Below are 27,939 nucleotides of genomic sequence, written 5' to 3'. Positions count from 1 at the left end.
GCCTGAGTGGTGGCGAGGCGTCACGTGAGCGTCCCGCGCCGGTCCGGGCTCTTGGCGGTGGCTCGTAGTTTGCCCGCTGCCCGGGGTTGCCAGTGTAGGAAGCTGCTGCTGCTGCTGAAGTCATGTCCCACCAGACCGGCATCCAAGGTATCTTTCGGGGAGATCCGTGGCTTCGGGTTTCTCTCCTTCCTTTTTGGGGGGGGGGGTTCCCCGCGGGGAGAGAGCGGTAACCCTTCCCCCTTGCATCCGATGGGCTCTGTCAGGGACCACTAGAGGGGAACCGAACCAGCGAGAGGGGGGCCAAACTTCCGGCGTTTAGATTTAATTCACCCGCACTCGAGACAGACGTGCAATTCCCGTCTCTGGAATTTGCGCCTTTCTTTTTAGAAGAAAGCGAGGAATGCCTCTGAGTATATGCAGAGTGCTTTGCGCTACTGATCAGTGTTGTCGATAGGGGAAGAGAAGTCCAGGTCAGAAACTTAATTCCGGACAAGGAAGAGGAGACTTGGCTTACAGGCTTTATACGTCCTCCCTTTTCTCAGCTCTTCGCACTGGCTACTGAGCCCATAAAGTGATCGAATCGTTCCAAAGTCCGTCCAACACGGGCTTTTGCTATTGTTCAAAGCAAACACACACAGCGCCGTGGAGCGACGGGCTTGTGGAGGGACTCGTCTCCGAATTGCCACCAGGGTGATGTTGCGAAGGAGATTGAGAGGAGGCGGAGTAGGCGGCGGCGAGTTGCGGTGGCCTCCTAGGAGTCGCACCTGCTCGCGGACGAGTGGAGGCTTTCAAGCCAAACGATTAGCGCCTCAGGGAAAATGCCTGTTTTGGACCGCGCTGGTCAACCTTCAACTCTCGCGTGCTTGCCTTTGACTAGAACGCCTTATATGGAAAATGCTAACCTCATCCTCATTTTCTCTCTGCGTGTGGGTGTGTGTATATGTATGAATTGGAAACGAAGTCAGCTCCGGGATTTACCGTCCGATCGCCCTGCACGGGAAGGAAACCTTGCTGAAATCCAGTAATTGCTAATAGTCGGCGAGAGGCTGAACCGTCAACTAGCGAGTCATAGTTTAGCTTACAGGAACTTGTGAATCCAGCCTGTGTGGCTAGTTTATGGCAGGGGCCGCCAAACACTTCAGCTCATCGACCCCATCATGAAGTTTCAGACTGTTCGTTGATCCCCAAACATTTATTATATGAAAATAATTTAATAAATACTGCTTTACCTAATAGTGCTACTACTACTAATATTGATCCCTTGGATAGTCCCATCAATGCTGGGGGGTTGATATTGACCACTTTGGAGGCCCTGGTATATGGCCAACATGTGAGCCAACATTAGAAAGTGGGTTAATTCCAAAAACCATAGTTAACAGCTGGTAAGACAGTCAGCTGAACAAAGCCAGTGGCAGAAATTTAGTGAGACTTCTTATATATGAAAAAGGAATAGAAACACCTCAATGAAAAAAAAAATGAATTAGTAGGTACTGCGTATAAATTGAAAATTCCAACCAGGATAGAAAAATGAGGGTTCACAAACAACCCTCTGTTCTGAACATGCATTTTGTTATCCCCATCTCGAGAATGTGTTTTAGCTCTGAAGAGTAGGAATGCCCTACCAGCTGGGTAAGTAGATAAGCAAAGAAACCTGCAAAACACAGTTATTTTAACAATCTTTGCTGTTTCCAACTAAAGACATCCTCTGGAAGCTGGATAAGGATTAGGCACTTTTAACGGGCTGCCCAGAGAAAGGAACTCCTTCCTTAGGTCTTTCATGAAGAAAAGGGGAATTTCTCCCGGACTGTATTCAGGCTCCTGCTGCTTTCTAAACTGCGACCATAAGCCTCTAGAAACAAGATCAGGTTGCCCTGATTGTAACTCAGTAGCATTCACGTGACTCTTTGTATGCTAGTTTCTATCGGAAAATGTGTTTTTATCTTGCTGTGTTGACTTAGCTATTGTCAGTGCTCCCAGCTGAAGGCACAGCACACATTGCAGCAAAGTTGTTGTTTGCTTTGTGGATTTGATTCATATCATACTTGGGTAAATCACACAAAATAAAATGGTACTTCTGATTATGCTAGTTTGTTTATTTAGTATTTCTGATGTGAACAGGACATCATTTGTAGTATAAAATTACCTAACAGTGCTGGTCAAATGCAGGTGTGTTTCAGCCATATCTTATATAGTAAACGGATAGGTATAAACCAGACTGAAATGCCTGAAATCCATTAATCTTTTCCTTTATTTTGTCTTTTTTTTCAGCTAGTGAGGAAGTCAAAGAAACCTTTGCCAGAGCTAGGAATGGCCAATACAGGTTTTTAAAAATAATTATTGAAAATGGTATGTGTTATTTCCTTTTCCAATACTTTCTCACAGCATTGCATAGATGAATAAGGAAATCAGTGTCGTGATGGATGGATGTACTGTTTCTGAGCACTTGTAACTAAGCACTGCTTGTCAGTCAAAATTGCCTGGGTCTTAGGTGAGATCTTGCTTAAGTCATGCTTGACTCCCTGGTGACTAGGCCCAACCGAAGGCTGGAGTAGAAGACCTCCAGTGTCCCTTTGAACCCTATGATTCTATATGTGGACATATTTATGTCAGGGTTTTTCAAACTATGTTCTGCAGAATCCTAGGGATTCACAAAAACTTGAGGGATTCCATGGTAGACTATGGGCAAAAAAAAAAAAAAGTACTCAGCCAATTTTATGTCACTAGAGCTTTGCCTCTTAATCAGGAATTCTGGGAATTTTTTTTTAACTAGCAGGTTCTGTATATTGAACTAGTTTGAAAACTCTTGATCTATATTGCTTTTTTAGCAACAGTATATAAGTTTTATTTTATTTTATTTATGTATTTATTTTTCAAATTTATATATGCCACCCATCTCACTATACAAGTGACTCTAGGTGGATTACGGATAAAAAACTATAAAATTATTAAAATATATATATAAGCTAAAAGCTACAAAAGGTTCAAATTAAACTAAACTACAATGCAAACCAAAAAAGTGGAGAGAGCATCCTCAGGCTACTAGCCACAAACCCCCATTGCAAACCCCCATTGGGTCCCAATGCAAGTTGGCAGAGCCAGGCCTTAATGCCCTTTCAGAAGGCCAGCAGAGTGGGGGCCATTCTTACCTCAGGGGGCAAGATATTCCAGAGGGCAGGAGCCACGGCAGAAAAGGCTCCCCTCCTGGACCCCACCAGTTGAAACTCTCTAGCGACGTGGTCGGTAACATACCCTTCCTGCCGGACTGGGTGGGATGGGTCAATGTGATGGTGACAAGATGGTTCCTCAGGTAACCTGGGCCCATGGCAGTTTTCCACTGCATTTTTTTTTAACTTCCCAATCTAGACTACAGATTTAGAAATTTGCATCTTATTTTAATATGAAGGAAATTGTTATCTACAGGCTTACTCAGAAGTAAATTCTGTTGAGTAAGTTCACTTAGTAAGTCTTAGTAAGCCTTACTTCCAGAATCCTAGCTGGACTCTGATAATTGCTTACCTGAGAGTAACTTTTTCTATTTGTATAACTTTATGTAGGATTTCACTCTGTATAAAGTACTCTAAATAAATAAATCATTCTTTTAATAGGATGTTACTTTCAGAATCGAGGAGGCCAATGTGCAGTCTCCCTATATAGCTGTTACTTTTTTTCACAAAGAGAACAAAGGAAGGAAGACAAAACCGTAGTCCCAGTGCCTTCTGTGATTTTCAGTTCCAGAGCAGTGAAATAGCTATGGGCACATGGCACATTGAACTACAAGCTAACCAACCATTTTTTAGCTTAAGGCAGTGTTGTCCAAACTTGGCCACTTTAAGATGAGTGGACTTCAACTCCCAGAATTCCCCAGCCAGCATGGCTGGCTGGGGAATTCTGGGAGTTGAAGTCCACTCATCTTAAAGTGGCCAAGTTTGGACAACACTGCCTTAAGGTATGTAAGTAGTTTGTGGTACGGTTGCTTGTGTAAATCCAGTCAGTTGGGTTAATTGTAAGTCACAGCTAAGTTAATTGTGTTTCATCCAAACATAGGCACTACCCTGAGCTATACACTCTCTTAAATCTTTTCTGTTGTCTTACTGTCACATTTCAAAAAGGGGCCAGAGATTGAATTCTATTCTACCTTAATTGTCTTTTGTTAAGGAATTCTTAATAGCTATATTCTGGTTTTCCTGAATTCAGCATGGCTCCTGGATTCTGTTCCCAGCCTTGTGCCTTTCAGATATGTTGGGGATAATAGGACTTAGAAACTAACACATCTGGAAGACTCCAAGTTGAGAAATACTGTTTTGTTCATTTATTGGTCCATTATGTAGTAGTTTGCTAGGAATCATAATGTAAATGTTGCTGCCATTAATAGTTTGTCAATCATTTTTAATATATTTTTGCAGAGCAGCTTGTTGTGGGATCTGCCAAGCAGCCTGGTGAAACCTGGGAAAAGGATTATGATTCCTTTATTCTCCCTCTGCTTGAAGACAGACAGCCATGTTATATACTGTACAGATTAGATTCTCAGAACGCCCAAGGATATGAATGGATCTTTGTTGCATGGTCACCAGATCATTCTCCTGTATGTAACAGAAGTAAATCGCTGATAACAAAGCATATATTGAATTCTTTTAAACACATCTTATGCTGCAAATTATTATTTGGTTGTTCCCACACTACCCATATCACACATTCATGTGCACGCCTTCCCACCCCCCACCCTCAAGTCCAATCTTTCTTGGCTAACAGGCACCCAGTGGAAAGGATAGTGCCAATTGAAATAGAAATAAATGCTCATCTGTCCATGTGCATTTTTGATTATGGCATTTGTTTCACCAGGCTTGGCAGTCTGACACCCTCCAGATGTTTGGGGCTTTAATTCTTAAGTGTTGTCAGCATAGCCAGTGCCAATGAATTCTGGAAATAATAATTCAATACTTTGTGAAGCACGATGATGTTCCTTATCCTTACATTAAGGCATTCTGATTCAGCTGTTCCATGTGATCTATGAGACACTTTTGTTTCAAGTATGAAAATGTGAAATCTTCCATCTGGGATTGACAGCCTTCCAGACATTTTGCACTATAATTTCCGGCAGTCCCAGTTAGCAACATCAGTAACTAGGGAATTTTGAATTGTGGTCTGAACCATTTGGATAGCACCAGATTGCCTGAATATTTTAATGAATAAAGTATTTAGGGGGTAGTGAATAATGTACCTAAAGGTATAAACTTTTTGTTGGGAGTGAAATAACATGAATAATACTGTTATATAAATGATAAATTATATTTTTTGGTAAAAAAAATCAGTGACTCAGTTGTCTTCGCACCTAAGCTCAATTTTAGCATTTTACTATTACATCTATGGATTACTTTGTATATTTGTCATATAACCACTGATAATAAATAAAAGGGAAATCAAGAAAGATTTTTAAAATTAAATGTTTCTGTCACAATAGAAAGAGGGAAGCATTGTTTTTTAATCTATATGATAAGTAGCTTTACATTTAATTTTCATTTAATTCAATTTAAAAGATCCAAATTAATCCCTTTTATAACAACCAGGTTCGTCAGAAAATGTTATATGCAGCTACTCGGGCAACTTTGAAGAAAGAATTTGGAGGTGGGCATATTAAAGATGAAGTATTTGGAACAAACAAGGTATGTATCCTATAGAAGCTAATTTAACCGTTTGTAAGAGATAATCTAACAAGTAGTTGTATTTTCATGTGTTAATTTGATGTCTTGGGGAGGAGCAGGGAAACTTAAAGTGGCTGAAATATTATTTTTGCTTAGGAAATATTTTTTGTTTGTTTCCTGGATGTTTTTTTATTTTTATTATTTTTATTATTACTATTACTATTACTATTATTATTATTATTATTATTATTATTATTTCAGGGCAATTTGAGATTTCCTTATTTCCTCCCTTGCCACGCTGCCTTTTAAATGTCAAATGTCAATAAAGCTGGTTTTGTATTCCAAGACAGAAAGAATCTAAGATGCTTGCTCTTCTGAGGCTGAGCATTATCCAAACTAAAGAATTTGGTGGCCCTGGAACAATGTGCTAGGGCCATAGGATTGCATCCTTAATTAATTATAAAGCAGTGTGATTCTGAATTGAAATGCTTCAGAAGCAAATGTTGCAATTTGAAATAATCAGTCATGAAAAACTGATGGTTTTGTGCTTTCAGGATGATGTTTCATTAAATGGTTATCGGAAATTCTTGATGACTCAATCTTCCCCTGCTCCTCTGACGGCAGCTGAGGAAGAACTTCGACAAATCAAGATTAGTGAGGTATTGCATCTTGCTTTGGAAGCCAAACTCTTTGTTAGAGGATTTAAGGCAAAGACTGGATGTCAAATTTCCTGCAGCCCTGACATGTTTCTTCTTAACAGTTAACCTCTTTGTGTTTTCATTGTAAATACTTTAAATAAGATTTATTTCTGGCCACATGTTCTTTAAATCGAAGCAAATCCCCCCTCTTCTCTCATGTGCCAACTTCTTGTGCAATCCAAATTTAGTGACACTTTCATTTTTAATTATGAAGGTTCTTTTAAACATAAGGCAGATAGAACATACCATTCAAAATTATGACTGTAATTGAAGATTCTAATTTCTTCTCTTGTGCTTTGAGTGAAGCACAAATGTGCATTACAGAATTGCCTTTTTTGAAGCTGTTTTAAATTTTGTGTTCCAGGTACAAACTGAAGTCAGTGTTGATACTAAACATCAAACTTTGCAAGGAGTTGCATTCCCAATAGCTCAGGATGCCCTCCAGGCACTAGAAAAATTGAAAAACAAGGAGCTGAATTATGTGCAGTTGGTAAGATAAATTAATTCCTTAAACATAATACATTTCTCGTCATTGCATGTGGAATGATAAGACTGATACAGAACTCAAACACTGCACCCCAATACAAGAAAACAAATTCCCTGTGGAGTTATTATATTAACAATTAGAATTCAGAGTTGTATCTGCTGCAAAAGAGTATTTGATCCATTAATGGGGGGTTTTTTTTAGTAGAAATTAATATCCCCATACCCTGACATCAAAATCTGTTTCTGGTGGCTGGGAACCTTCCAAACATGAGTGCAGTACAGATGGAAAAATCAACAAAATACCTCCCTGCTTCCTTTTACTGAAAAGTTTCCCTTGGATTCCCCCCCCCCCCAAAAAACCATTTTGTAAGCAGAGTGAAAGTTTGAATTCCCACCCCCTCCCGGGTTTTATTATTATTTTGTATTTCATTTGAATCAAGAATATATTGTATACCTTTTTTATAACCATCAGTATTACATATGTCCACAGCAAATTGATATGAACAACGAAATTATTGTCCTGGCCAGTACACTTCCAACTGAACTGAAGGATTTGCCAAGAAGAATTCCTAAGGATTCTGCACGATACCATTTCTTCCTTTACAAACACTCTCATGAAGGGGACTACTTGGAATCCATTGGTATGTAAATACTTCTGGGCATTGATGTGGGTGGACAACTGTTAGAAGTTTCTTAGCTAGGTCTTTGAGCCAATAATTTGCATAGCTACAAAGTGTACTTAATTTTTTCAATTAATGTGGCCTTAGCCTAAGTACAGAGCACCTGTATAACAGGTAAGTTGTGTTCTCTGATAACAGCAACCAGTGCCTGTCCTGCAGCTTACTTTCTTAGTAGAAAGAGAGTGATCAAAGAAAAGGAAGCTGTGTCTTTTCCTGGCCCTGCCTGATAGCCACATGATTCCCTCCCTTAACTCAGAAATATATAACTATAATAGAAGCACATAGCTATTAAGCCTGCCCAAGATATAGAGTCTTCAGAAGGTGCCAGCAGGAATGTATGTATGTCTACTCCTGCTGTGAGCTTCCAATGCAAAGTTCTGTACATATTTTGTTTCCACCCAGGTTTCATTTTGCCCTATCCAGAGCTTCATTCAGCCCATCAAATTGTAGGTTCCAAAAAGATTGATATGGATGGAATCCGTGAAAAAGATTTTGCCTACCTATTAAAGCTTGCCAGCTTAGCATTTCATTTCACTTTCTTCAGAGAAGTTACCCCTGCCTAATCTTACAGTAGATATTTACAAGTCTTGGTTAACAATTATCTGGAATAACACATCACTACTTGAAATACTTTGCAGTTTTTATCTACTCTATGCCTGGCTACGTGTGTAGTATACGAGAACGGATGCTTTATTCTAGCTGCAAGAGTCCTCTCCTAGAAATTGCAGAAAGACAGCTGTGGATGCAGATCATTAGAAAGGTAAGACTGCAGCTCCAGGCCCTCTACTTCTTTTGCTGACATATCCCTGAAATGGAGATCTCTGTATATGATGTCTCTTTTCTACAAAGATAGGAAGACTTGAGACAATATTCAGTAGATGTATTACTGAATCCAAATGACTTATGAATAGAATGAAAATGGTTACTACCACATGCCACAACATTTGCACAGAAATTTTAAGCTTTGTTTCACATCATTGTGAAATATTCTCAGTATATGATATAAAATTATTAAACAATTCAGGCAATGGTGGGATCATTCAATAGTGCTATAGTATTTGATAATACCATATACAAATTTAGTTCCATTTTCTGATGTAACGAATTGGGGCAAAAGATAATGAAAAAATGCGAGTTGCCCTCTGGGGGAGATGGGCGGCATATAAATTCAATCAATCAATCCTTAAGCATACAAAAGATCATCTCTGATTTCATCCATGTTCATGTAGTTTAGGGCTGGACAAGGTTTTGGGATTGGGAGCTGCAGTTTTTTGTTAAATTATTTTTGGGGAGTTACTGGAGATGGAGTATATCCCACAAGTAGATGGGACTGTTTTCAGGGAAAATCTGTTTAAGGTAGCCTACCTAAAAGCTTTGCACAATTTATTTTGTTGGTTTTCTCACCAGAGAAACCACTGGGAAATAGCAATAATGGTCAGTGATTTGTCACCTAATTTTGAAAATGTGGAGGTGGGGGTCCTCTAAAATAGAAAAAAGAGGTTGGAGGCCATGAGTTGCCCACCCAGTCTAAGTCTTCTGATACATAAGTCTGACCAGAGTAGTTTTTAGTCATCCATATTTCAGTGCTGGGCTGATTTTGACAGATTGGCACATGCCTAATGTATATCAAGTTCAGTTTGATTCTGTATCTTTATGAATACAACCATACAGTTTTCTGAAAGCAGCTTGCAACTGCCGTAGCCAAAATATGTTTTTTGAATTCCTAATTCCTACAGATTTCTGCTAGTGTACCATCCAAGAACCTGGTCTATATTTGTTAGCTTTTTGGTATCAGCCAAGATTGACAAGATGCTGCCACCAAACTAGACATTTTTTCACAACGCTTTCAATATGTTGGGAGAAAACCCATTCTGGGTGGGATATGGATTCTTGCACTTGTCTTAATTAGGAGGTGGCTTGATTATACAAGCTAGTAAATGTAAATGATACTGTACAGAATTGGGTAGATTTAAACTAACTGATTTTAGTAGCTGTAGGAAGACTTCATACATTCACTAGGCTGTATGTTTTTAATATATAAACCTTTATCAAATATAATCACAATAAAATAAAATAATCTTTAAATGGTAAGAAAATTCTGCAATTATTTATCCTTTCTTATATACTATTACCATTATATATGTGGTGCTTAAAGATGGCCATAGGTAGCTTTGCTGATTAGACTATTATGTAAGTGACAGGATTTAATAAGATTTTTTAAATATATAAAATGGTCAATACAAGATTTATATCTTTAATATTTATGTGTGTGCTGGGTAGAGCCTTTTTCAAAATTAGATTGTCATCTCCTCCTTTCATGACAGATTGAAATAGAAGATGGAGATGAGGTAACTGCTGATTTTCTCTACGAAGAAGTCCATCCCAAACAACATGCACACAAACAGAGTTTTCCTAAGCCGAAAGGGCCTGTGGGAAAAAGAGGAATCCGAAGGTTGATCCGAGGTCCAGCTGAAACTGAAACACCTACTGACTAAATGCTGCAGGCTTGTTGGGTAGAAAAGCAAAACATTATATTGGGACTGGGGGAGTATGAATGCAAAAGAATCTTTATAATGAACTGATAGCATTCCACATTGATCTTTTCCAACAGAAAATAAGTTACTTTCTATTGCACTTATCTGGCTATGCCACTATAGATCTTATAAGGTCCACAGCCTGTGGTTGTAATAGATTCGTTCAAAACGAAAACACAACCTTGTAGAATATTAATTCTATTCTAAAAGTCTTAACTACTCTGTTACTTTTGTAATAGATAGGTATATGGTATTTTTCAGTCTCTCTTAATGACCTCCTAAAATGTACTTTGATCATTTCCCTTATCTTTCTTAAGCAGGCTATGTCTTTAAAAAATGGTGAAGAATAAGCCTTGTATCTTTTCATGATTTCTTTACCCCTAGCCTATTCGCCAGGCTTGTATGTACATTTTGTACCACAGTCTAAATTGCCTAGAGCAAGTTCCACTGAACTCAGGCTGTACAAAACTAGTTCATTTGATACTGGAATCCAGCTCTAGATTTTCATGTAACTGTCTAACAATACATTTGTTTGTTCTGAAAAAGTAATTTTTCCAAAAACTGTGTCTCAGATAAATTTCATTTCTGCTTAAACAAGAAAATGCTATTCATTAGGATGATTCTGTCACTAATATACTATTTAAAGAACACAGTACAAACTTTCCTTTTCAAAGTAAATGGATTCAGTTTCTCCAGAAAAGCTGCTACTTTGTCACTATTAGTACCAATATTGTTAAGCAAGGAAAAATGTGAGTCCTAATGCATTTCTAGTATCTTAAGAAAATTAAAATATTCTCAAGCCAATTGTTCTGAAGTGTCTCAAATCATAAAACTATCACAGTCTGTGACTACATTTTGAGTTAAAACAAATCTTTTGGTGCTATAGAACACTGTTTCTGTGAGTTGATGTAAGCAGTCTTTCTTATTAGTGTTGGCCAGATGAATAATTAGAACCATACATGCCCGTTTGCAGTTGAAATCTTAAAGAGGACCAAATACACAAAACTATCCACTCAAAATAAAAACATTAACGTAATCTCAATGTACACTTTTTATGTATATGTTTATGGGAAGTGCTCTTACCTCCACTGGCTTTTGCTTCCTTGTAAATATGCAGGTTTCATATTTATAGCATTGAATGTACGAAATACATAAGCTATACATTTATAGAAAATTTGTTAATTTCAAATTTTATTTTTTATTCTCTCCTTGTTCCTATCTAAAATGTGTATCAATAAATACAGTAAATGATTAATCAGGTTTAATTTGAATGAACAGAGAATCATTTGTGAAATAGCACTGATGCTATCCTTAATTCAAAATACTTATATAGTGATAAAGTGGATTGTCAGTTAATTTATAAAAGGTACATAAGTATTTCCTTAGAAGGCAAACTGCCATCGTCTCTGCAGATTTTTCACAGTATCTGCTATATAGAATGTAACACTACAGCTTCAACTTGACAATTACTACTTCGTATAGTAGTAGTGACAGAATTGTTTACTTTTCTAATAATATACCTAGGATACCTTAGGGCTTTTTGCCCATAATAACTCTGTCTTCAAAAACAGGGCATCACCTGGAACCAAAGGAAGTGAAGTTTTGATCATTTGGTAGTGGATAACTGGTCCAAAGTACACAAAGGTTGCCCTGTAAGGCAAAAATACTCTTGTCTACTTGGAAATAAGCACCTGTGAATTTATTAGGACTTACTTCCTGGTAATTGTGCATGTGATTTCATCACTAAGCTGTGATAAATTAATGTCTGAAAAGGTGCTTTCTGTTGTATATTTTAAACCTGCACAATGTGATATAGGAAGAAAGATAAGCTGAGTTGTGTAATCATTAAGAATATGATGAGTACTATTAAACAATTAAATAGATGAGCAATGAAGGAACATGCATGAGGAAAACAGTGCCTGCCCACTACATTAACGTTTGCATTGTTGATCATGCTGGAATGTAAAGACATGAATCTTTTGAAGTGGTACATTTGTAGATACTGGGGAAAGAGACCCTTTCTGCCCAAATTCCTAATTCACAAGGAAAATCAAAGCTCTTTTGAGATCTGCTCATGCAGTTTGAGGCCTCTCAGTACTATTAAGTGCTTTCCTTAAAACACACACCACCCCAGCAATAAATATATGAGCTTTCCTTTCCCCATTTTCTAGATCCAGGTTTTCCTGAGACCTTTTCTTAGTTCAAATGGTGAGGATATCAGTCCTTGAGTTAACGCTATGATCGTTATAATAAACCTTGGGATAATCCACAAGTAACAAAGCTCTCTCCTTCTTTAACATCAAACCCACGATGAGAATTTTGCTAGGCTAAAATGAAACAATAAAGACAGCTTCCTCCCCACTATCCATCCAAAACATGTTTCAACACTGAAGAGTCTTGGCGGACCTCTCCACCCCACCCCATTTTTTTCATTCTTCGCAATCATAGAAATGAAGTTACATAATATAATAAAATTCAACTATTAACAAAAATAAAACTAAAGGTTCTGAAGGTAAAATTAATTTAGGATACCCTTAGTTTAAGAAATTTGTTAAGGGAAAAAGCATACTAGAAAAGACAATGTTTTTGAAAATAAATTATGAAAGATATATTTGGTTTTAAAATAGAAACATACATGATTAAAAAAGACAAGATAATGTGACTATAGGAACTTTGTCTAGATGTCATCTTGTTTTTACTGAATAAATATGTTTCTATCACTATACTGTAATCTTAATTATGAATAAAGTTTCTGTTAGATTTAATAAGAAATACTGGGATATTGCTAAGAAAGATAACAAAAGGAAGGGCCACAAGCCTTACTGCATTCATTTAAAAAACACTGAATAACCACCACAGAGGAACACACACATTCAAGTTAGGATATAAAAACAGGTTTGTTTAAACACCAAGTCAAGATACAGAAGTGATCTTATTTGATCATTTCTTCTAAATGTTGTTTGACCTGCAACAGAAGGAATATAAAATTAATGCTGGCTAAATTCAAAAGGATATATATTGTGTCATTATATTTAAAAGTCTGGTACCCTTTCAATATCTGGCCTCCGGTTCTTCTTCTCATGCAGACACTGGGAAGCAATTGTATACATCTGTTCAATTGATGTGATATTCCAGTTGCTAATTTTTTTATCAACATAATCTTCAATAGTCTTTTCTTCATCTTCAATTTCCTCTTTTATGGTCAGCTGAATGGAAGCAGCAATAGTATTAAAATAATTATATTACTGTCATAATATAGGAATTCCATAAGGAAGAAGGAAAAACAGATTGTTCTTGTGAATTGTGATGGAATGGAATTATGAAGGCCAGGCTCAGGGAGATAAGCGTTTTCTTAGTTCACCACAAGAGCTTGGGAACTTCAAGGGGATGAGGCTGGCACCTCCCTGAGGAATTCACAGTGTTGTGGCTGGCTGGCTTGGGAACTGGAGTTCAGTCTGGGGAGATTCTTGCTGGAGGTTGTAGCTAATAAAGATAGCTGAACTGATTTTGCATTGTCTCTTGGAGTTCTTTGGGCTAAACCTGACATGAATTGATTAAAAGAAATAAAACAAGCTGGGATTGTATGGTGTGATGGAGGTATGGGAGAGGTCATATGTCTGCACCATGGTAGCGACAGATCATCTTGTACCTTCATTCCAAGAGAGGCTGCTGAGGGCCCCTACCCTATGAAGTTAAAGGAGTGGGAGCCCCTATACTGTAGAATGCAAATAACTACATTAATATTATAATAAATAAATAACAAACTCAGCAGATTTCCATATGTCATATTCTGCTTAGATCCTGTTACAACTTTTTCTATCCTATTTTTCACAATGTTGCAGATTCCCACATCATCTGGAGGAATATTTTGAAGTTAAATGGAAAGCTGAATTTCAATCACATTAAACATTTGGTTATCTGAATTTAACTTACCTAATATGTTTATGTTATTTAACATCTTCATAACTTTTTTTATTGATAAGAAATCACTATCTCCAATTAAGATATGCCTGAGGTTTCCTTGATTCACATGTCATGTGTCCTTTTCCCCTTAGTTTCCAAAAGAGACCAAGAGGCTTCTCCCTTCAAAAGGGACCAAGAGGCTTCTCCCCTCAGTTTCCAAAAGGGACCAAGGAACTGCTTTATTCTACCTTTCTGTATGAATCTAGACTTCTGGTATTACCAAAGGATTGAACAGAAACACACTGCCACAACGGTTCCTATCCTTACATTGGCCTAACTTTAAAACAGACCTGCATAAGGGCAAAAGAATTTTGAAGTAACACATTCCCCAATCTTGACATTACAAATCATTAATGCTCAGTTCACAAATCACTCTAAATCCCAATTTTAACTACAATTTATTAAATAAACCACAAGCAAATCATATTACAACTTAGTGCAATATGTGAATTTGGCTAGTGTCAGCTTCTGCTGGAATCTGCTGAATCCACTGAAACAGTAGACAAGCCTTTCCTAGCCTTGTGTCCTCCAAAGCTGCTGAACGTCAGCTGGCATGGTACAGAAGCTGATATATTGTGTATATCATACACAAACCAAGAGGAAGAAAATTACCAGTAACTGGGGATCCCGATTTTCATCCACAGGAGTAAGCCCAGTTATTATTTCGAGTAATACCTAAAAACAGATTAAAATTAAGAAGTGAAATACATGTTGTGAGTTTTCATTAAATATCACTGCACAACAACCAATATTTTTATATTGTCTGGTCAATAATTTATTACTTTCCAATCTATTTCCGCACTATTTAAGAAAAAGCATTTTTAAATTAAAGTTACTATTTTGTTTCACAGAGGAACACCCAAAGTACCTTAAGCAACAAAGTGAGCAAGCTTTGGCATAATTCCATAAAGGCTTAGCTTTTAACCAGTGATCAAAAATGTGCAACTGAATATATGATCAAACTTTATTTCTAAAATCTCTGTACAGCTATCACCAGACCTAGGATTATGGAACAGTTTTTCAAATTCTACATTTCATAGAGGGAGATTTGAAGCTTTTTCAGGATAAGCAAATATTTAAATAAATAAGTAAACATGTAATACCTGACTGAAAAAGGAAGACAGTGGTCCAAATCATTCGGGTATGTTTTTATTTTGATTATCCCCTCTGACCACTAGAAGGCAGGCTCTTAAGAAGAAAAGGTCTGGCGTGATGTAAAATAATACAGTAGGCATCTCCCATTAAATCCCATTAATTACTTTTTTAGTGAAGAAAAATGAAGTCTGTCCTTAAAAGCAGAGCAATTCAACAACAATTGAGACTGGTATTACAGGAAACCTGGAGCTAAATTAAATTGTGTACTGACCCTTCTTTTTCCTTGACTGCAATCAAATACAGAAACTAGCTCTTCTTCAAAGGAAGTGCCATACAGAACATCCAAGAGCATCAATTGGGCCCTTGGACATCTTTCTTGGGAGTTACTAAGCTTCTTACCCCAAATGACTTCAATGCTGACTCTATTTATACATTTTGTACATTTTTTTTAATGTTTATTGGGGAGGGAGCAGAGGGTGTTAAAAAGCTTCAACAGCATGATTTCAATGAAATAGATATTTTATTGTACTTTGTGAGCTTATATATAAAATCTTGCCTTTGGACCATGGACCATTCTTCTGTTTTAAGATTTACTTAGCTTCATCTATTTGTATTCTGAAAAATGGGCATCTGATATAACTGACTATACTTACTATGGCATCCATTTTATGAGAATGCCTACCATGTTCCAAATACATCAACTGACCCAAAACATATAAGGATCCATAAGAAATTTTGAATTGGGGGACCGGGGAAGATATCTTTTCTTCATTATAACTATTTGAGGTAATTGATAATAACTGATTATTTGATCAAGCTGTAGTTGATAAAGCTGTAATTAAAAAAAAACTATGTTGCCTATTTTGTTTTCCAAAATGGCCTACCTACATAAAATGTAATATACAATGTAACCATTCATGTTATATCCTGCCTTTCTACTCAGTGCACATTTAAAGGAGCTACAGTTTTCCCCGACCAATAATGCGCTCTGATAACTGCATTTTCCACTGCCTCTTTTGCCCTAGTTTTTACTTAACTGCTGTGGAAGCCTGACTGTTCTACTTTTACTTTATAGTCCAGTATCTAGTGTCATGCTCAGAACTAAAATCTAAACCAACAGGATTATTGAAGGTGTTACAAGTAAGATAGATTTGCTTTTGATTCAGGAGTTCTTCACCAACTAACAACTTCAAAGAAGTAGCATGTTCCTTGCTGCACAGAACCTGGTCCTACTTACTTTAAGACAACCAACTACTAGACAAGAGAAGGAATAAATGATAATCAGGTTTGGAGGTAGAGTGGTAACTTTGGACACTAACATCCACATGTGCCCTTTGCATGGGATGCCAGTTTTTTAAAATGGCAGCAGCCAAATTTTTATTCAAAGCTAACTTTGATCAAATGTAATTTAATTAAATGTAATTAATAATATCCCAAATTGCACTGTTTTTCATTAAAAGATCCAAATCAACACTGTTTAAGCAACATATTGACAGCTTATGTACTGTAAGTATATGGACCCAGACGATTCATAATCAGATTCTATAGTTTTGTTTTGAATAATAGCAATTGCGTTAGACAAAAGAGACTACTATATAGATCAGGACTATGACCTAGGAAAGGATTTTCCTTTCCAACATTTTTCTGGTCCAAATTGATCCCTCTTCCACAGCATCTGTCTGACACTTTGAGAGATTACATATCTTCACTTTAGATCTCAAGATGACATACTTTTGAAAAGTATGATTTTATATACACACACACACACACACACAGAGTGTGTGTGTGTGTATGTGTGTGTTTAAAAAAGAACAATAAGCAAGGCTAGCCATATTAGCCATAATGAACACTTTGGGCCATTCCAAAGTTGGAAAACAAGGCACAGTTGTGAGTTACCAATAATTTTTAATTAGGCAAGATGTTTAAAGAAAAAGGGAGCAAAAAGGGAAAATAATCCTCACTTACTGACATATTTTAAAAAACAGCAACCTACCACACCAAAACTGAAGATATCCGATTTAGGAGTTATCTCCCCTCTCAAAGCCTCTGGAGCCATATAGGCAGCTGTTCCAACTATTCTATCTGTTAGAATAGTATGTGTGAATCTCACTGATGCTCTTGCAAGCCCAAAGTCAGAAAGTTTTGGCACAAATGTTTCAGTTAGTAAGATATTTGCACTGAAAAGAAAAAAAAAGAATAGTAAGCTAAAGGTTATTTTTGCCTTCTCCCCCTGGAAGAGAGGCAAACAAAACAAAAAGAACAGATTTTTTTCTTATCAGTAATACCAGTTATTTTTGACTAGTATGTGGTTTATCTGGACTGTGAAGAAACAGGATGGAAAGAGTAGTGACACATTTGAACTTTGGCTTTGGAAAAGACTCCTGAGAATACCATGGATAGCCAAGAATACAAACAAAAGAGTCATCAAACAAATCAACCCAGAGTTACCACTAGAGGCATAAATGACCAGGCTCAAATTATCATACTTTAGACATATTATGTAAAGACTAGCTCTTTGAAGAAGTCTGTAACACTGGGAAAGGTGCAAGGAAAGAGATGAAGAGGACAACCAGCAGCAAGGTGGATGGATTCAATTAAAGAGGTGATGGGTGCACTGTTGGAAGACCTGAAATACCAGGTTAGGAACAGATTCTCCAGAGAAATTCTATCTATGTAGTCATAAGCTGACACCAGCTTGATGACACATCACTCAATCAATCAATCACATTTATCAAGCAAAGAAAAGCTTCCATTTCCCATTTTTTCTATGTAAATATGCTATAAACACAAATATACTATATACATAGTTGTGCAACTACTTTCATAAAATACTGAACATTTCACTATTCACCTCAAATACAGATAGTCCTTGTTTAGTGACCACAATTGGTTCTGGTGATTTGGTCATTAAGCGAAGTGGTCAATAAGTGAAAACCATATGACCGTGACTGTGCTTATGATTTTATTTCAGCTTTCTTTTGTTTTACAGTATCAGAAGGATATGACCCCCAACAGCCGGTTGAGCCCAAACAGCAGGGAACGTTTCCAGAACTTGACTCACAAGGAAGCCAGGTAAAAGGGTAAATCTTGTAAACCATTTACCCATTCCCCCATCCTTTGGAATGTTCACCCCAGCACTGGGATAATTAGCAAGAAGAGAATTAATGTTTGTATTTACATTCATTGGAGAGGAAGGGATTACAAGAGAGTAAGCAGGCACACAATGGGGAATACACCTCAAAAGGAATGCATGAGCACTGGCTGTTTGCCTAGCATGCTGGTAGCTGTCAGCTGCAAGCCACTTGGGGGCAAACAAAAGCCTTTAATGTGAAACTGATTAGGGTCTTGTCAGTGACAGGCAGCAGCACTAGCTGGCTGGAGCGTTCTAATCAACTAATTAAGGTCACAGAGCTGAGCATGTTAACTTGCAGTTAGCACTTTTTAGACACTGCACTGTGGAGAAAAACAGCTTAGGAAGAGATGACTTATTTAGACAATCTCTCCATTCTGTGAGGGGGCGAAAAGAAAAAAAAATATGGGCCAGGCACAGGACAACACATGCTGTTGTAATGGCAAACATGTGACTGAGAGACACTGCAAAAGTCATAAATAGAGGCATCGTCGCAAATTTTAATCACCATCATAACAGCAAACAGTTGCTGCCCAAGACAGTCACTAAACAAGGATTACCTGTATTTAGAAAGACTTAAAAATGCTTGGGACATTTAAATGAAACAGTAGCTGAAATATCTGTTAACACAGGAGTTAGTATTACAGATTTTACCTTTTAACATCTCGGTGAATATGGTTATTTTCATGCAGGAAAGAGAGTCCATTTGATGTACCATAAGCAATGTTGCATCTCGTTTCCCAAGGTATTGGTGAAGTGTTTTCCTTTAAAAACCGGAAGAGAGAGTAGAAATGTTTCAGTATTTTATTGGGCTCACTTATTTTATCCAATAAAATTAGATAAACTAACAAAACAAGCAGAATAGTACAGTTGTGAGCATTCCATTCCCAAGAACAAGCAGCACTGATCAATTAAGACTACAGTAACCCCTGAGAAGTCTTTTTCAAGATAAGCTGCTGCTTATAACAAGTTTGGATCTTATTTTTCCATGTCACTGATTCCATGAAATCAAAGGTCGTATTTGGTGATTTGGAAAGCAAGGAGTAGATCTCTTACCCATATTTCATGTATAAGATAATAATTATCAGCTGTCATGAATGTTATCCCAATATACAGATTTCTGTTGTTTCATAAAAAGTGCAGTCACTTTTTAAATTTATGTTGTTAATCACTCATTTCATACCACTATCTGAGGCTGATTATCAGTCAATTCTGTGTGCTTTTTAGGAACAGAATATACAGATATTAATTTCTTAATATACTTTAACAAAGCAAAGCTTTTTGGCATTGAAAAGCCTCCAATATTAACTGATACACCAAAAAGCCCTCGTGGGATTTGGAACATGGCTCAGTATTATTGTATTTATTAACTCCAAACATCTTTAAAGTTTATCTGTAGGTTAATTTGTTCAATTAGTATTAGCAGGATTAGTAGTCACTAGTCAAAGAAAAATTGGTCATGTTGCTTTCTGGTCAAAGAAAAACTGGTCATATTATAATGAGTTTTGACCGCAGAATTTAGGAATCAAGTATTTTATTACCAGCAAAAGAAAATTTGGAAATACACTAAAAAGTCTATTTTAGGAAAAGCATTAAAACAAACCTTAGCATTGCATGAATAATCTGGCTAAGATCTGTACCTTTCCCATTAATTCTAGTAACGCTGAATAAAGATCAGAAGTCAGAGTTTTTTATGTCTTAGCTGGTTACTTTAAAGTACCATTTTTGAAAAAAAATCTAGATTCACTGTGGTTTATGAACCATTTTCTCCCAACAGAAACTGTAGTTCACGCTAATAAGATTTGTCTCCTATTCAGGGATAACAATCTCTATTTTTTAAAGATAGTAAAACATCTGACACACTCCTAGTACTAAATGAAGAGTAACGCATCAATGTTATGTCTGCAAAAGATTACAGATTTTTCTGAAACCCTGAATTGGTCCATAAAAATACATTTATTAGGAATTCAAATAGGAACCAATCTTATCTAGAGAAAAGTTACATTTTACTCAATTTGAAACAACTACTTCTCCAAAATAAATAATGGAAAAATAGTTCACAATATACTAGAAAATCAATCTTAATGAGCCATATGATTTCTGGTTCCCGTTGTTAGTTTTAAGAAGTTAAAAGTTTAAAAAGCATGATCCTGCATGAATGGATCAAGTTTTTTCCCCCTTTTCACTTTCAAAGATATTACCTTTAGGTCTTAATACTAAAGAAAGCACTTACCAGACAAGCTAATCTATCAAGTAAGGAGCCTTTGGGCATATAATCATACACTAAGCAAGGCTGATCAAAATCATTTGAGAAACCAAGTAATTCTACTAAGTTCTCATGTTGACACCTGTAGACAAAAGTAGATAGTTTTATTTGTTGGGGCTTTTGTATTTTTCAATATTTACCATTATGAAAATTGGAATGGATCTAAGCTACTTCTAGCTTTGACTAGAAATTGTTTGTATTGCCTATATACAAGCTGATTCAATGAGTAGTTCAGTGATTGAGCTCATGTTTTGTACACAAAATGTTCTGTGTTAATTTCTATGGATAGCCCTGGAAAGATTCCTTTCCAAAACCATGATAGTCAATGTTTTGACTACTGAATATCAAACTAGACATGGGACTCATGTTTTCAACTCTACCAGTACCTACCAGTGTTAGGTGGTGAGATTGGTAGGGGGGAAATAAGAGCTGAATAATCTTGATTCTACTTTGGACCTCCCACTCCTGAAAGCAACTTATTTTAAAATCATTCATATCTGAAGATATGAAGTCCACCTGTCCCATCTGGCCTCAGCTAGGGCAACCAATGGTCTGACTAGAAACAAAGTAACCTCTATTAATACAGTATCCTAAAAGAAAAATGGCATACAATATTTTTATCTTTTTAAAACTAAAAACTGGAATTCAGGGATGATATTTGTCTATATAAAATCAAAGATAAAAGTTTCTTTCAACACAATGACCTAAAAATGTCAAGAAACTTCAAAGGCTGAAGAACTGTAAATTCCATTGCAATCAGTGGAACCTACCTTCTAGCTGGTACATTTAGAAATAGGCCACAGTAATTATTCAGAGAAAGCTACTTAAACATCAAGAACATGTACAATCTAAAAAAAATGGGAATTATGTTTTTGCAAATAGTTCAAGCCAGCAAAACAGCTGACTTCTGAAGCAGAGAGGAACACAGTCATGTTCATTTCTACAGAAATTTCCTCTCACATTAGAATTGAAACTGAAGCTCCTTTCAGTTACTTTATTTTTAATAAAAAAAACAACTTCTAGAAGCTACAGCCCTAAACAATGCTATTCCCCTTCCCCAAAAGAGATGGCCATTCTATGTGTATGATTGTTCTAGTGATATTACAGTACATGGAAACTAGAAAGGATTATTAAAGTTAGAACTATTTTAATTGCTACATCCACATTTTTCCTAAGCTACTTATATGTACACTAGTATTACAAATGATCAGCATTTCCATAGTTTCTAGTGTACCATCTTAAATTTCACAGAATGCAACTACAAAAAATATCTAATATGTTTCCACATATTTTGTACTAAGATTTCTACTTTAGTTCTAAGACCATAAATAAATAAATAAACAAGCAGACAAACAAACAAACAACCTACTTACTTTGCCATAATCTTTATTTCTTGCTCAAACTGCTTTTTCAGGTCTTCGATACTTATATCAGCCAACTACAATAAAATTATAATAAAATAAATGTACATGTGGCTGATAGAAAAAAATGTACTTATTTTTGCAGAGCCCAATCCTGGTTGGTTTCCACAAGCTACGCCTTGGTTTCATTACTTATGATGTACTGAATAAACTGCAATTAGCCATTATGTACTAAGCCATAAACAATGGTTTAACCATAATAGCTGGTTTAAACAAGAAAATAAAATTTATTTATTTATATATCACATTTATATAGCCACCCATCTCACACAAAATGACTAAATCAAAGCAACTAAATCAGAAGAACTCTATGTAATGAGTGACTTCTAACAATGGTTTATGATTCAGCATGTTATGAGTTCTGTTCATTGTGGTTGATCTAAACATTCATAGTTATATCTCAGCATGATGTGAACCAAGCAAATCAATCACGCTCTCAGGAACAGTACAACACTTGAATTTCTACCTGGGCTGGCCTTATTTTGTTAAGCCCAAAATGTTTGTAGAACAGTAAATTGAGGATTTGCCCTAAGTAATGTCTTCCACGTGGAATTATTAAATTATTTTACTGACTCAAATGTTTCTGGAACTTATTTGAAATAATTTCCCTGCTCAGTTTCTTAAAGAGTTTATTCATGATGACCACTCTTGCTATGATTCTTCTATTAGACATTATGAACTTGGTGTGAAAGGTTGCATAGAACTGTTATCATTGCATGATTTTCTGGTCTCCTTTTATTATATTATCCTTTAATTTAAATAGGTAGCATAGTATAAATCAAACAATAATGTTAGCAAAATAATTGACCACCTACAGCTGTAAGTTTTTTCACTGCCACTATTTGGCCATTGATGCATCCTTTGTAAACAACTCCAAAGCCTCCTTCACCAATCTTATTGCCACCATCTGACACAGTTCGGTCATCAAAGTTATTTGTAATACTTTTCAGCGCATGAAACGTGAAGCTTTTCAATCCTGGGCAGAAGTGGGTAGGGAGAACAAGTCTGAGTGGAAATCACAAAAGCATTTTAACCATGGAAATCTTTAGAATCTAAAACCAACATTAATTTATTTATGTATTATGAATCACTTCATGTTGTCCCAGTGCTGCTCTAAAGGTAACAAGTAGCATTTTGAATAGGACCCAGAGGCCTTCCGATAACTAATATAGTGACCTCATCTCCAAAGGAAGCCCCACATATAGTGTGTTACAATAGTCCAATCAAGCAGCGATCAATATGTAACAATGTGGATCAAATTAATATTACTAGAGGGTGGTTGGAATCATTCAAATACCTGAACAAGATTGGGCAAACACAATTAGTTTAATATACTAGTGTAGGCGTTCATGGCCGGTATCTGTTGCGCAGTGTTGGGCTTCAGGGTTTAGTTACTGTGGTCTAGACAACATATTTCCTGACATTTCGCCAGCAAATGTGGTTGGCATCTTCAGGGGCAAGATGGTCTGCTACACAGATCATAGGCAACTGAGCAGGGACTGGCTGGGCTCCTGTCTTTATAGCCAGGTGTCCTGACTGCTGATTGGCAGTATTACGGTGGCAAGGCATAATACCCAGAATCTTCCTAGAAGGAAAGAGCCTTATTTTGGTTTGTCAGCAGCTACAGGTTTGTATATATCTACTAGACTGTCATTATCTGAACCCAACCCTCCACACTATGTCACTGGAATTGGCTAACAAGGGTGGAGTAAAATATGAGATAATTTTTGGAAAGGATAACGGTCTACCTGTATCATTAAGATGATTGCTGTTCTTCTCTGAACTTAGATCACAACAACTTGACCTTAGGTGGCCATTATTTGTACCCAAGAGTGGCAATTCAGATGGCATTTTCTTGTCTTCTACAAGAGGTCCTTTATCATTTAGGAGTACAGTTTCCCGTAAGGATAGAGACAATGTCACGTCTTTTGTCATGCTTATGGAATCTGCCATTAAATAAAATAATCATATAGACTTCAGGTAGGAAATGCACTTCTAGATTACTAAAAAAAGTTGTAAGGAATGAATTATGCTTGAGTAATCACTTGGCTTCTTAACCATACTATGAGGATAACACAAAGCAATATGATAATCACAACATGATTTGACCAACATGGTATGAAAATTCAAGTTGAAGATTAAATTTTGAAGTACGATGGCCTTCGCCACAGTTTACAACCACAAGTTTTTGTAACATATCAGGTGTGTTATATAACCTAAAAGGGAGGTTCCTCAATTGTTAACTTGAACATTTTGCCATCATTTCTATCCCACTGAACAAAAGGGTTTTTTTATATATAAAGCAGAAAAATACCAGCCCTTTCACATGCATAAAAACCTATTTTCTTCTAGCCGGTGCTATCTAGTCTAACTATGTGAATTCCTTCAAATCCAGATAAAAAAATTAAAATCCTGAAAATACTATCCACTACGTTTACAAATCAACTGTTAATTCAGTAGCATAACTTCTACCATTAATCTTAATAAACCAAAGATTTTTTTAAAAAATGTAAATCTTAAACGGTATCCTCTAAAACTCTTTCAAACAAAAATAATCAATGAAGAGGCCACTATATAATGTGCAGATTTCATCTGCAATAAAAATCCTGCATTTTAATATAAAGTTTAACTCTTTACACTAGTTCAGTTACACTAGCCAAGAATTGCTTTGACTATAGATGTGCGTAATTGATAAATTCTTTGAGAACCTTGTGCTTCAGACAAAAGAAAGCTAATCAGGGTTTGTTTTCTCTGTACTGTAGTTATAACTTGCATTGTAAAATCATGTTCTAGGTAGTCTTGTAAGTGGATAGTGTTTTAGATCTACTTTTTACATAAATTTCAAACAAAGATAGCTAACAATGTTTGGTTCACTACTGTTTAACCATGGTTTACAAACAATGGCTAGGTTTCACATTAGCAGTAAGCCAAAACCAAACATGCCCCATTATAGCTTAACTGTATGAAATCAACCTTTTCAATGAAGCAAAATATTTGTATGCATTTCTTAATTATTAACATTACGATTTTCATTTTTCACAGATTGCTACCAAGTGCAAGAAGACTATATATCCTCATGTAAGAGGCTCAATAAAGATTAGAGTTTAAAACAAAATCATTTTTAAAAACTTTTCTTTGAAATACATGCCAAAGATAATGTGCAAATCAAAATTACCTGGAATCAAAAGACTTGCTGGTGTCAAGAACTGATTTCTGATGAGGAGGTCCACCAAATCACTAACTGTACAGTTTAAGGTCCCCCAGTCATAAAGTAATTCACAGGTAGGACTTTTTCCTACTTGCTTTAATGCTTCAAATCGCCTTTAAGACACATAGATATATGTTAGTTAAATAAAAGAATTAGCTCTATTATTTATCAAAAGAAATATCTTTTTTATCTTCTTTTGATAAATAATAGATATTACATATAACCATTTTAGCTGCACATTTGCTGTAGGATTTTTATTCCAAGCTTGAACAGCTAAAGACTCAATATTCTAGCTATAAAGTACTAGGATACATGAACCTACTGCATGTAGTAATTTATATAACAACAGTTTAACCCAGTAGCAGTGAGAAAACAGGAACACCCCTAGTACAGAAATGAATGAATGGTATAGAACAAAAGAAACTGTACAGAATTGGAGAGGAACTTAATTCCCAAGATTGCTTTCACAAACAGAGTGATATATGAACAAATGTAGCCAAAATCAGATATTACAAGCAAGGTTCAGAATTAGGGTGCCATTCTTAAAATAAAGCTGCCACCCGTTAGACAACTCCAACCTCAGCTGTTATAAACTGAAGTCTGCAGACACCTAAGTCTTGCTTTTGACAGTCAATCTTTCAGTGAAAGACTTATAGGCAATATCAGCATGATCCAATACAGCTTCTTATCACATCTGTAGTCTAGATATACCAGCAGGAGAAAACTCAGACAGGGGCCTATTTCAAAGGTAGACTTTTACTCCCTTACCTTACTGATGTCCCAACAGCAGCTGTTCTGACAATTTTATTGGTCCCCCACTCCAACTGCCAATCGCCCACAGTGGAAGTAGCATGGTTGAACATCCATGAATCCTACACCTTCACTTTCAAGGACTATAACAGAACTTCCCCTTCACATTTAAGTTAGGAGGAGGCAGTTATGCCACACAAAGAATGCTGGAGCAGACAGACCATAGTCTAATTTTGTATCAAATACATACCAGGACACATGAAATGGGAAGCAGGAGCAGATGAAAAATTTGCTATTGCAGATTCTACACTACTCCCAATTCTACAGCCATGCACAGGTGAAGCAGTGACTTGAATTCAAATAGCTGAGATATTCTAGGTATATGCTCTTCCTTTAGTGTTGTATGGGGTTTTTAAAAAACATTTTAGGAAAGAAATATGGTACATGCAAGGTTAAAGACACAATAATGGAGACGGTGTCAGATTTAACCAACATAGGCCACTAGGTAATTTTGAACTTGACACATTAGGGACCAAATCATTTAGCTAGTTACAAGCTAATTCTATAACAATGCTTCCCCTTTGGTTTCCACACCTTACCTTATATGCATTTGGTTGTATCGTTTTGCACCAGATGGATCTGTTATATCTACAGCTAATTTCTTCCATCCTTCTTGTGGATCAATGAAATCTGCCAGTTGTCTCATCACTCCATAGCCAAGGGAGCGAACATAGGTAGAAGGTGTTATGGAGTTGCTCATTTCTGATTCCTAACACATGCAAATGAAGTTGCTGTCAAGCACTCTTTTTTATAATCCAAGATTATAAAAATACACTGACCCCAAGGCTGTAATCCATGTTTTATTTGTACAGTATTTCATTTTTACAAGTTCTCCCATAGCTACTAATTATAATGCAGTATTTCCTTAACAGGCCCATACAAGTTTTTAATTATTTTAGATAGCTTCTTTTAAAAAGTTCAGTCATAGTTCACACATATTCTCCTGCTATATAAATACAAACAGATCCCTTCAAAAGAGGATAACATAAATAATAATACAAGGCAATCTCTTCTTACTGCCCTATTACTTTAACATCCATACTTCAAGTACATATTCATATTCATCCATAGCATTTACTTCCAAAACATAACCAGAATACGATATTGCAAAACTGTTTAGTGGGCAGAGCTGCTATCATATAAAGGGAAACACACATAACCTACATTAGCAAAAAAAAAAAAAACTTCCTGTCATTGCCGGTTTGTGTGTGTGTGAGAGAGAGAGGCCAGAGCAGAGAACTTATTTTAAAGAGAAAGATGGGCTTCAGGAAACTTCATAAAAGCCAGTCTTAATGCAACAAGTACACTTTTATTTATTTTTAGGGTGGGGGGGTGGGGAGAAAGAGCAGAAAAAAAACCCCACTTCCCAGGGTTTACTTCCATAGCTTCTCAATACTGTTTACCCACGTTTTATTTTTCATGTTATGCCAAACTGTATACAAAATGCACTTTAAAAAAAAATCTTAATATGGTGTTTAATTAAATCCTCATCCACAAGAAGTTCAGATGCAAGGCTGATGTAGCTGGCAGCCCACCCATCCCATTTACAGACACAGAACTGCTACCTAAAGTCTTTTTCGACTTTTCCTCTGTACTTTTATCAGCAAACGGAAGACTTTACTCTGAGGGGCGACATTGTACGGCGGGACTCTTTCTAGCCCAGCCTACCTCACGGGGTAGTTGTGGGGAAAAATGGGAGGGAAGAGCCCTAAGTGCGCCGCCTTGAGCTCCTGGCGAAACGTCGGAATAAAAATCTAGTTAATAAATAAGTACTTACTACTACTCCCCGATAAGGAAGCGCCGCGCCGCTCACTTTGGGAGTTTTGCCCTCCGACCCAGCGAAGCAGAAAAACGGCCCCGCCTCCCAGCCTCATCATCCCGTTGGCCAAGATGGGAACTTCCTCGCTGCAGTTTCCCCTTAGTCCGGATTTCGTGCACAAGCGAAACGAGAGTTCTGCGCATGCGTCCACGCTCTCGACCAGCAAGCTCGGCCCACTGGGAGGGATGTC

At 36.7% G+C, this 27,939-nt stretch overlaps 2 protein-coding genes across 2 annotated transcripts; one reads left to right on the top strand and one right to left on the bottom strand.

The window, feature by feature from the left end:
- The first annotated feature begins 6 nt into the window (after positions 1–6).
- On the top strand, positions 7–12,616 carry TWF1 (twinfilin actin binding protein 1). The gene is made up of 9 exons (XM_007426176.4): positions 7–147; positions 2,269–2,346; positions 4,404–4,582; positions 5,565–5,660; positions 6,194–6,298; positions 6,702–6,827; positions 7,314–7,464; positions 8,142–8,263; positions 9,828–12,616. The coding sequence occupies exons 1-9, from the start codon at positions 123–125 to the stop codon at positions 9,996–9,998; spliced, it is 1,053 nt and encodes a 350-aa protein (XP_007426238.1). The 5' UTR covers positions 7–122; the 3' UTR covers positions 9,999–12,616.
- A 78-nt stretch (positions 12,617–12,694) lies between these two features.
- Positions 12,695–27,854, bottom strand: IRAK4 (interleukin 1 receptor associated kinase 4). Its single transcript, XM_007426175.4, has 12 exons — positions 27,708–27,854; positions 26,470–26,639; positions 25,088–25,233; positions 23,661–23,858; positions 22,728–22,888; positions 21,865–21,929; positions 20,459–20,573; positions 18,880–18,989; positions 17,089–17,272; positions 14,613–14,675; positions 13,085–13,243; positions 12,695–13,002 (listed from the first exon to the last, which is right to left on the bottom strand). Exons 2-12 carry the CDS (start codon positions 26,628–26,630, stop codon positions 12,970–12,972), a joined length of 1,395 nt encoding a protein of 464 aa, XP_007426237.1. The 5' UTR covers positions 26,631–26,639; positions 27,708–27,854; the 3' UTR covers positions 12,695–12,969.
- Between the last annotated feature and the right edge of the window lie 85 nt (positions 27,855–27,939).

This window comes from Python bivittatus, unplaced genomic scaffold (assembly GCF_059951505.1).
Source record: "Python bivittatus isolate LINGU-HERP-01145 unplaced genomic scaffold, Pbiv_v1 ctg000330_np1212, whole genome shotgun sequence".
NCBI lineage: Eukaryota > Metazoa > Chordata > Lepidosauria > Squamata > Pythonidae > Python > Python bivittatus.
The sequence above is the reverse complement of the archived record's forward strand: the minus strand, read 5'-3'. Positions and strand labels throughout refer to the sequence as shown.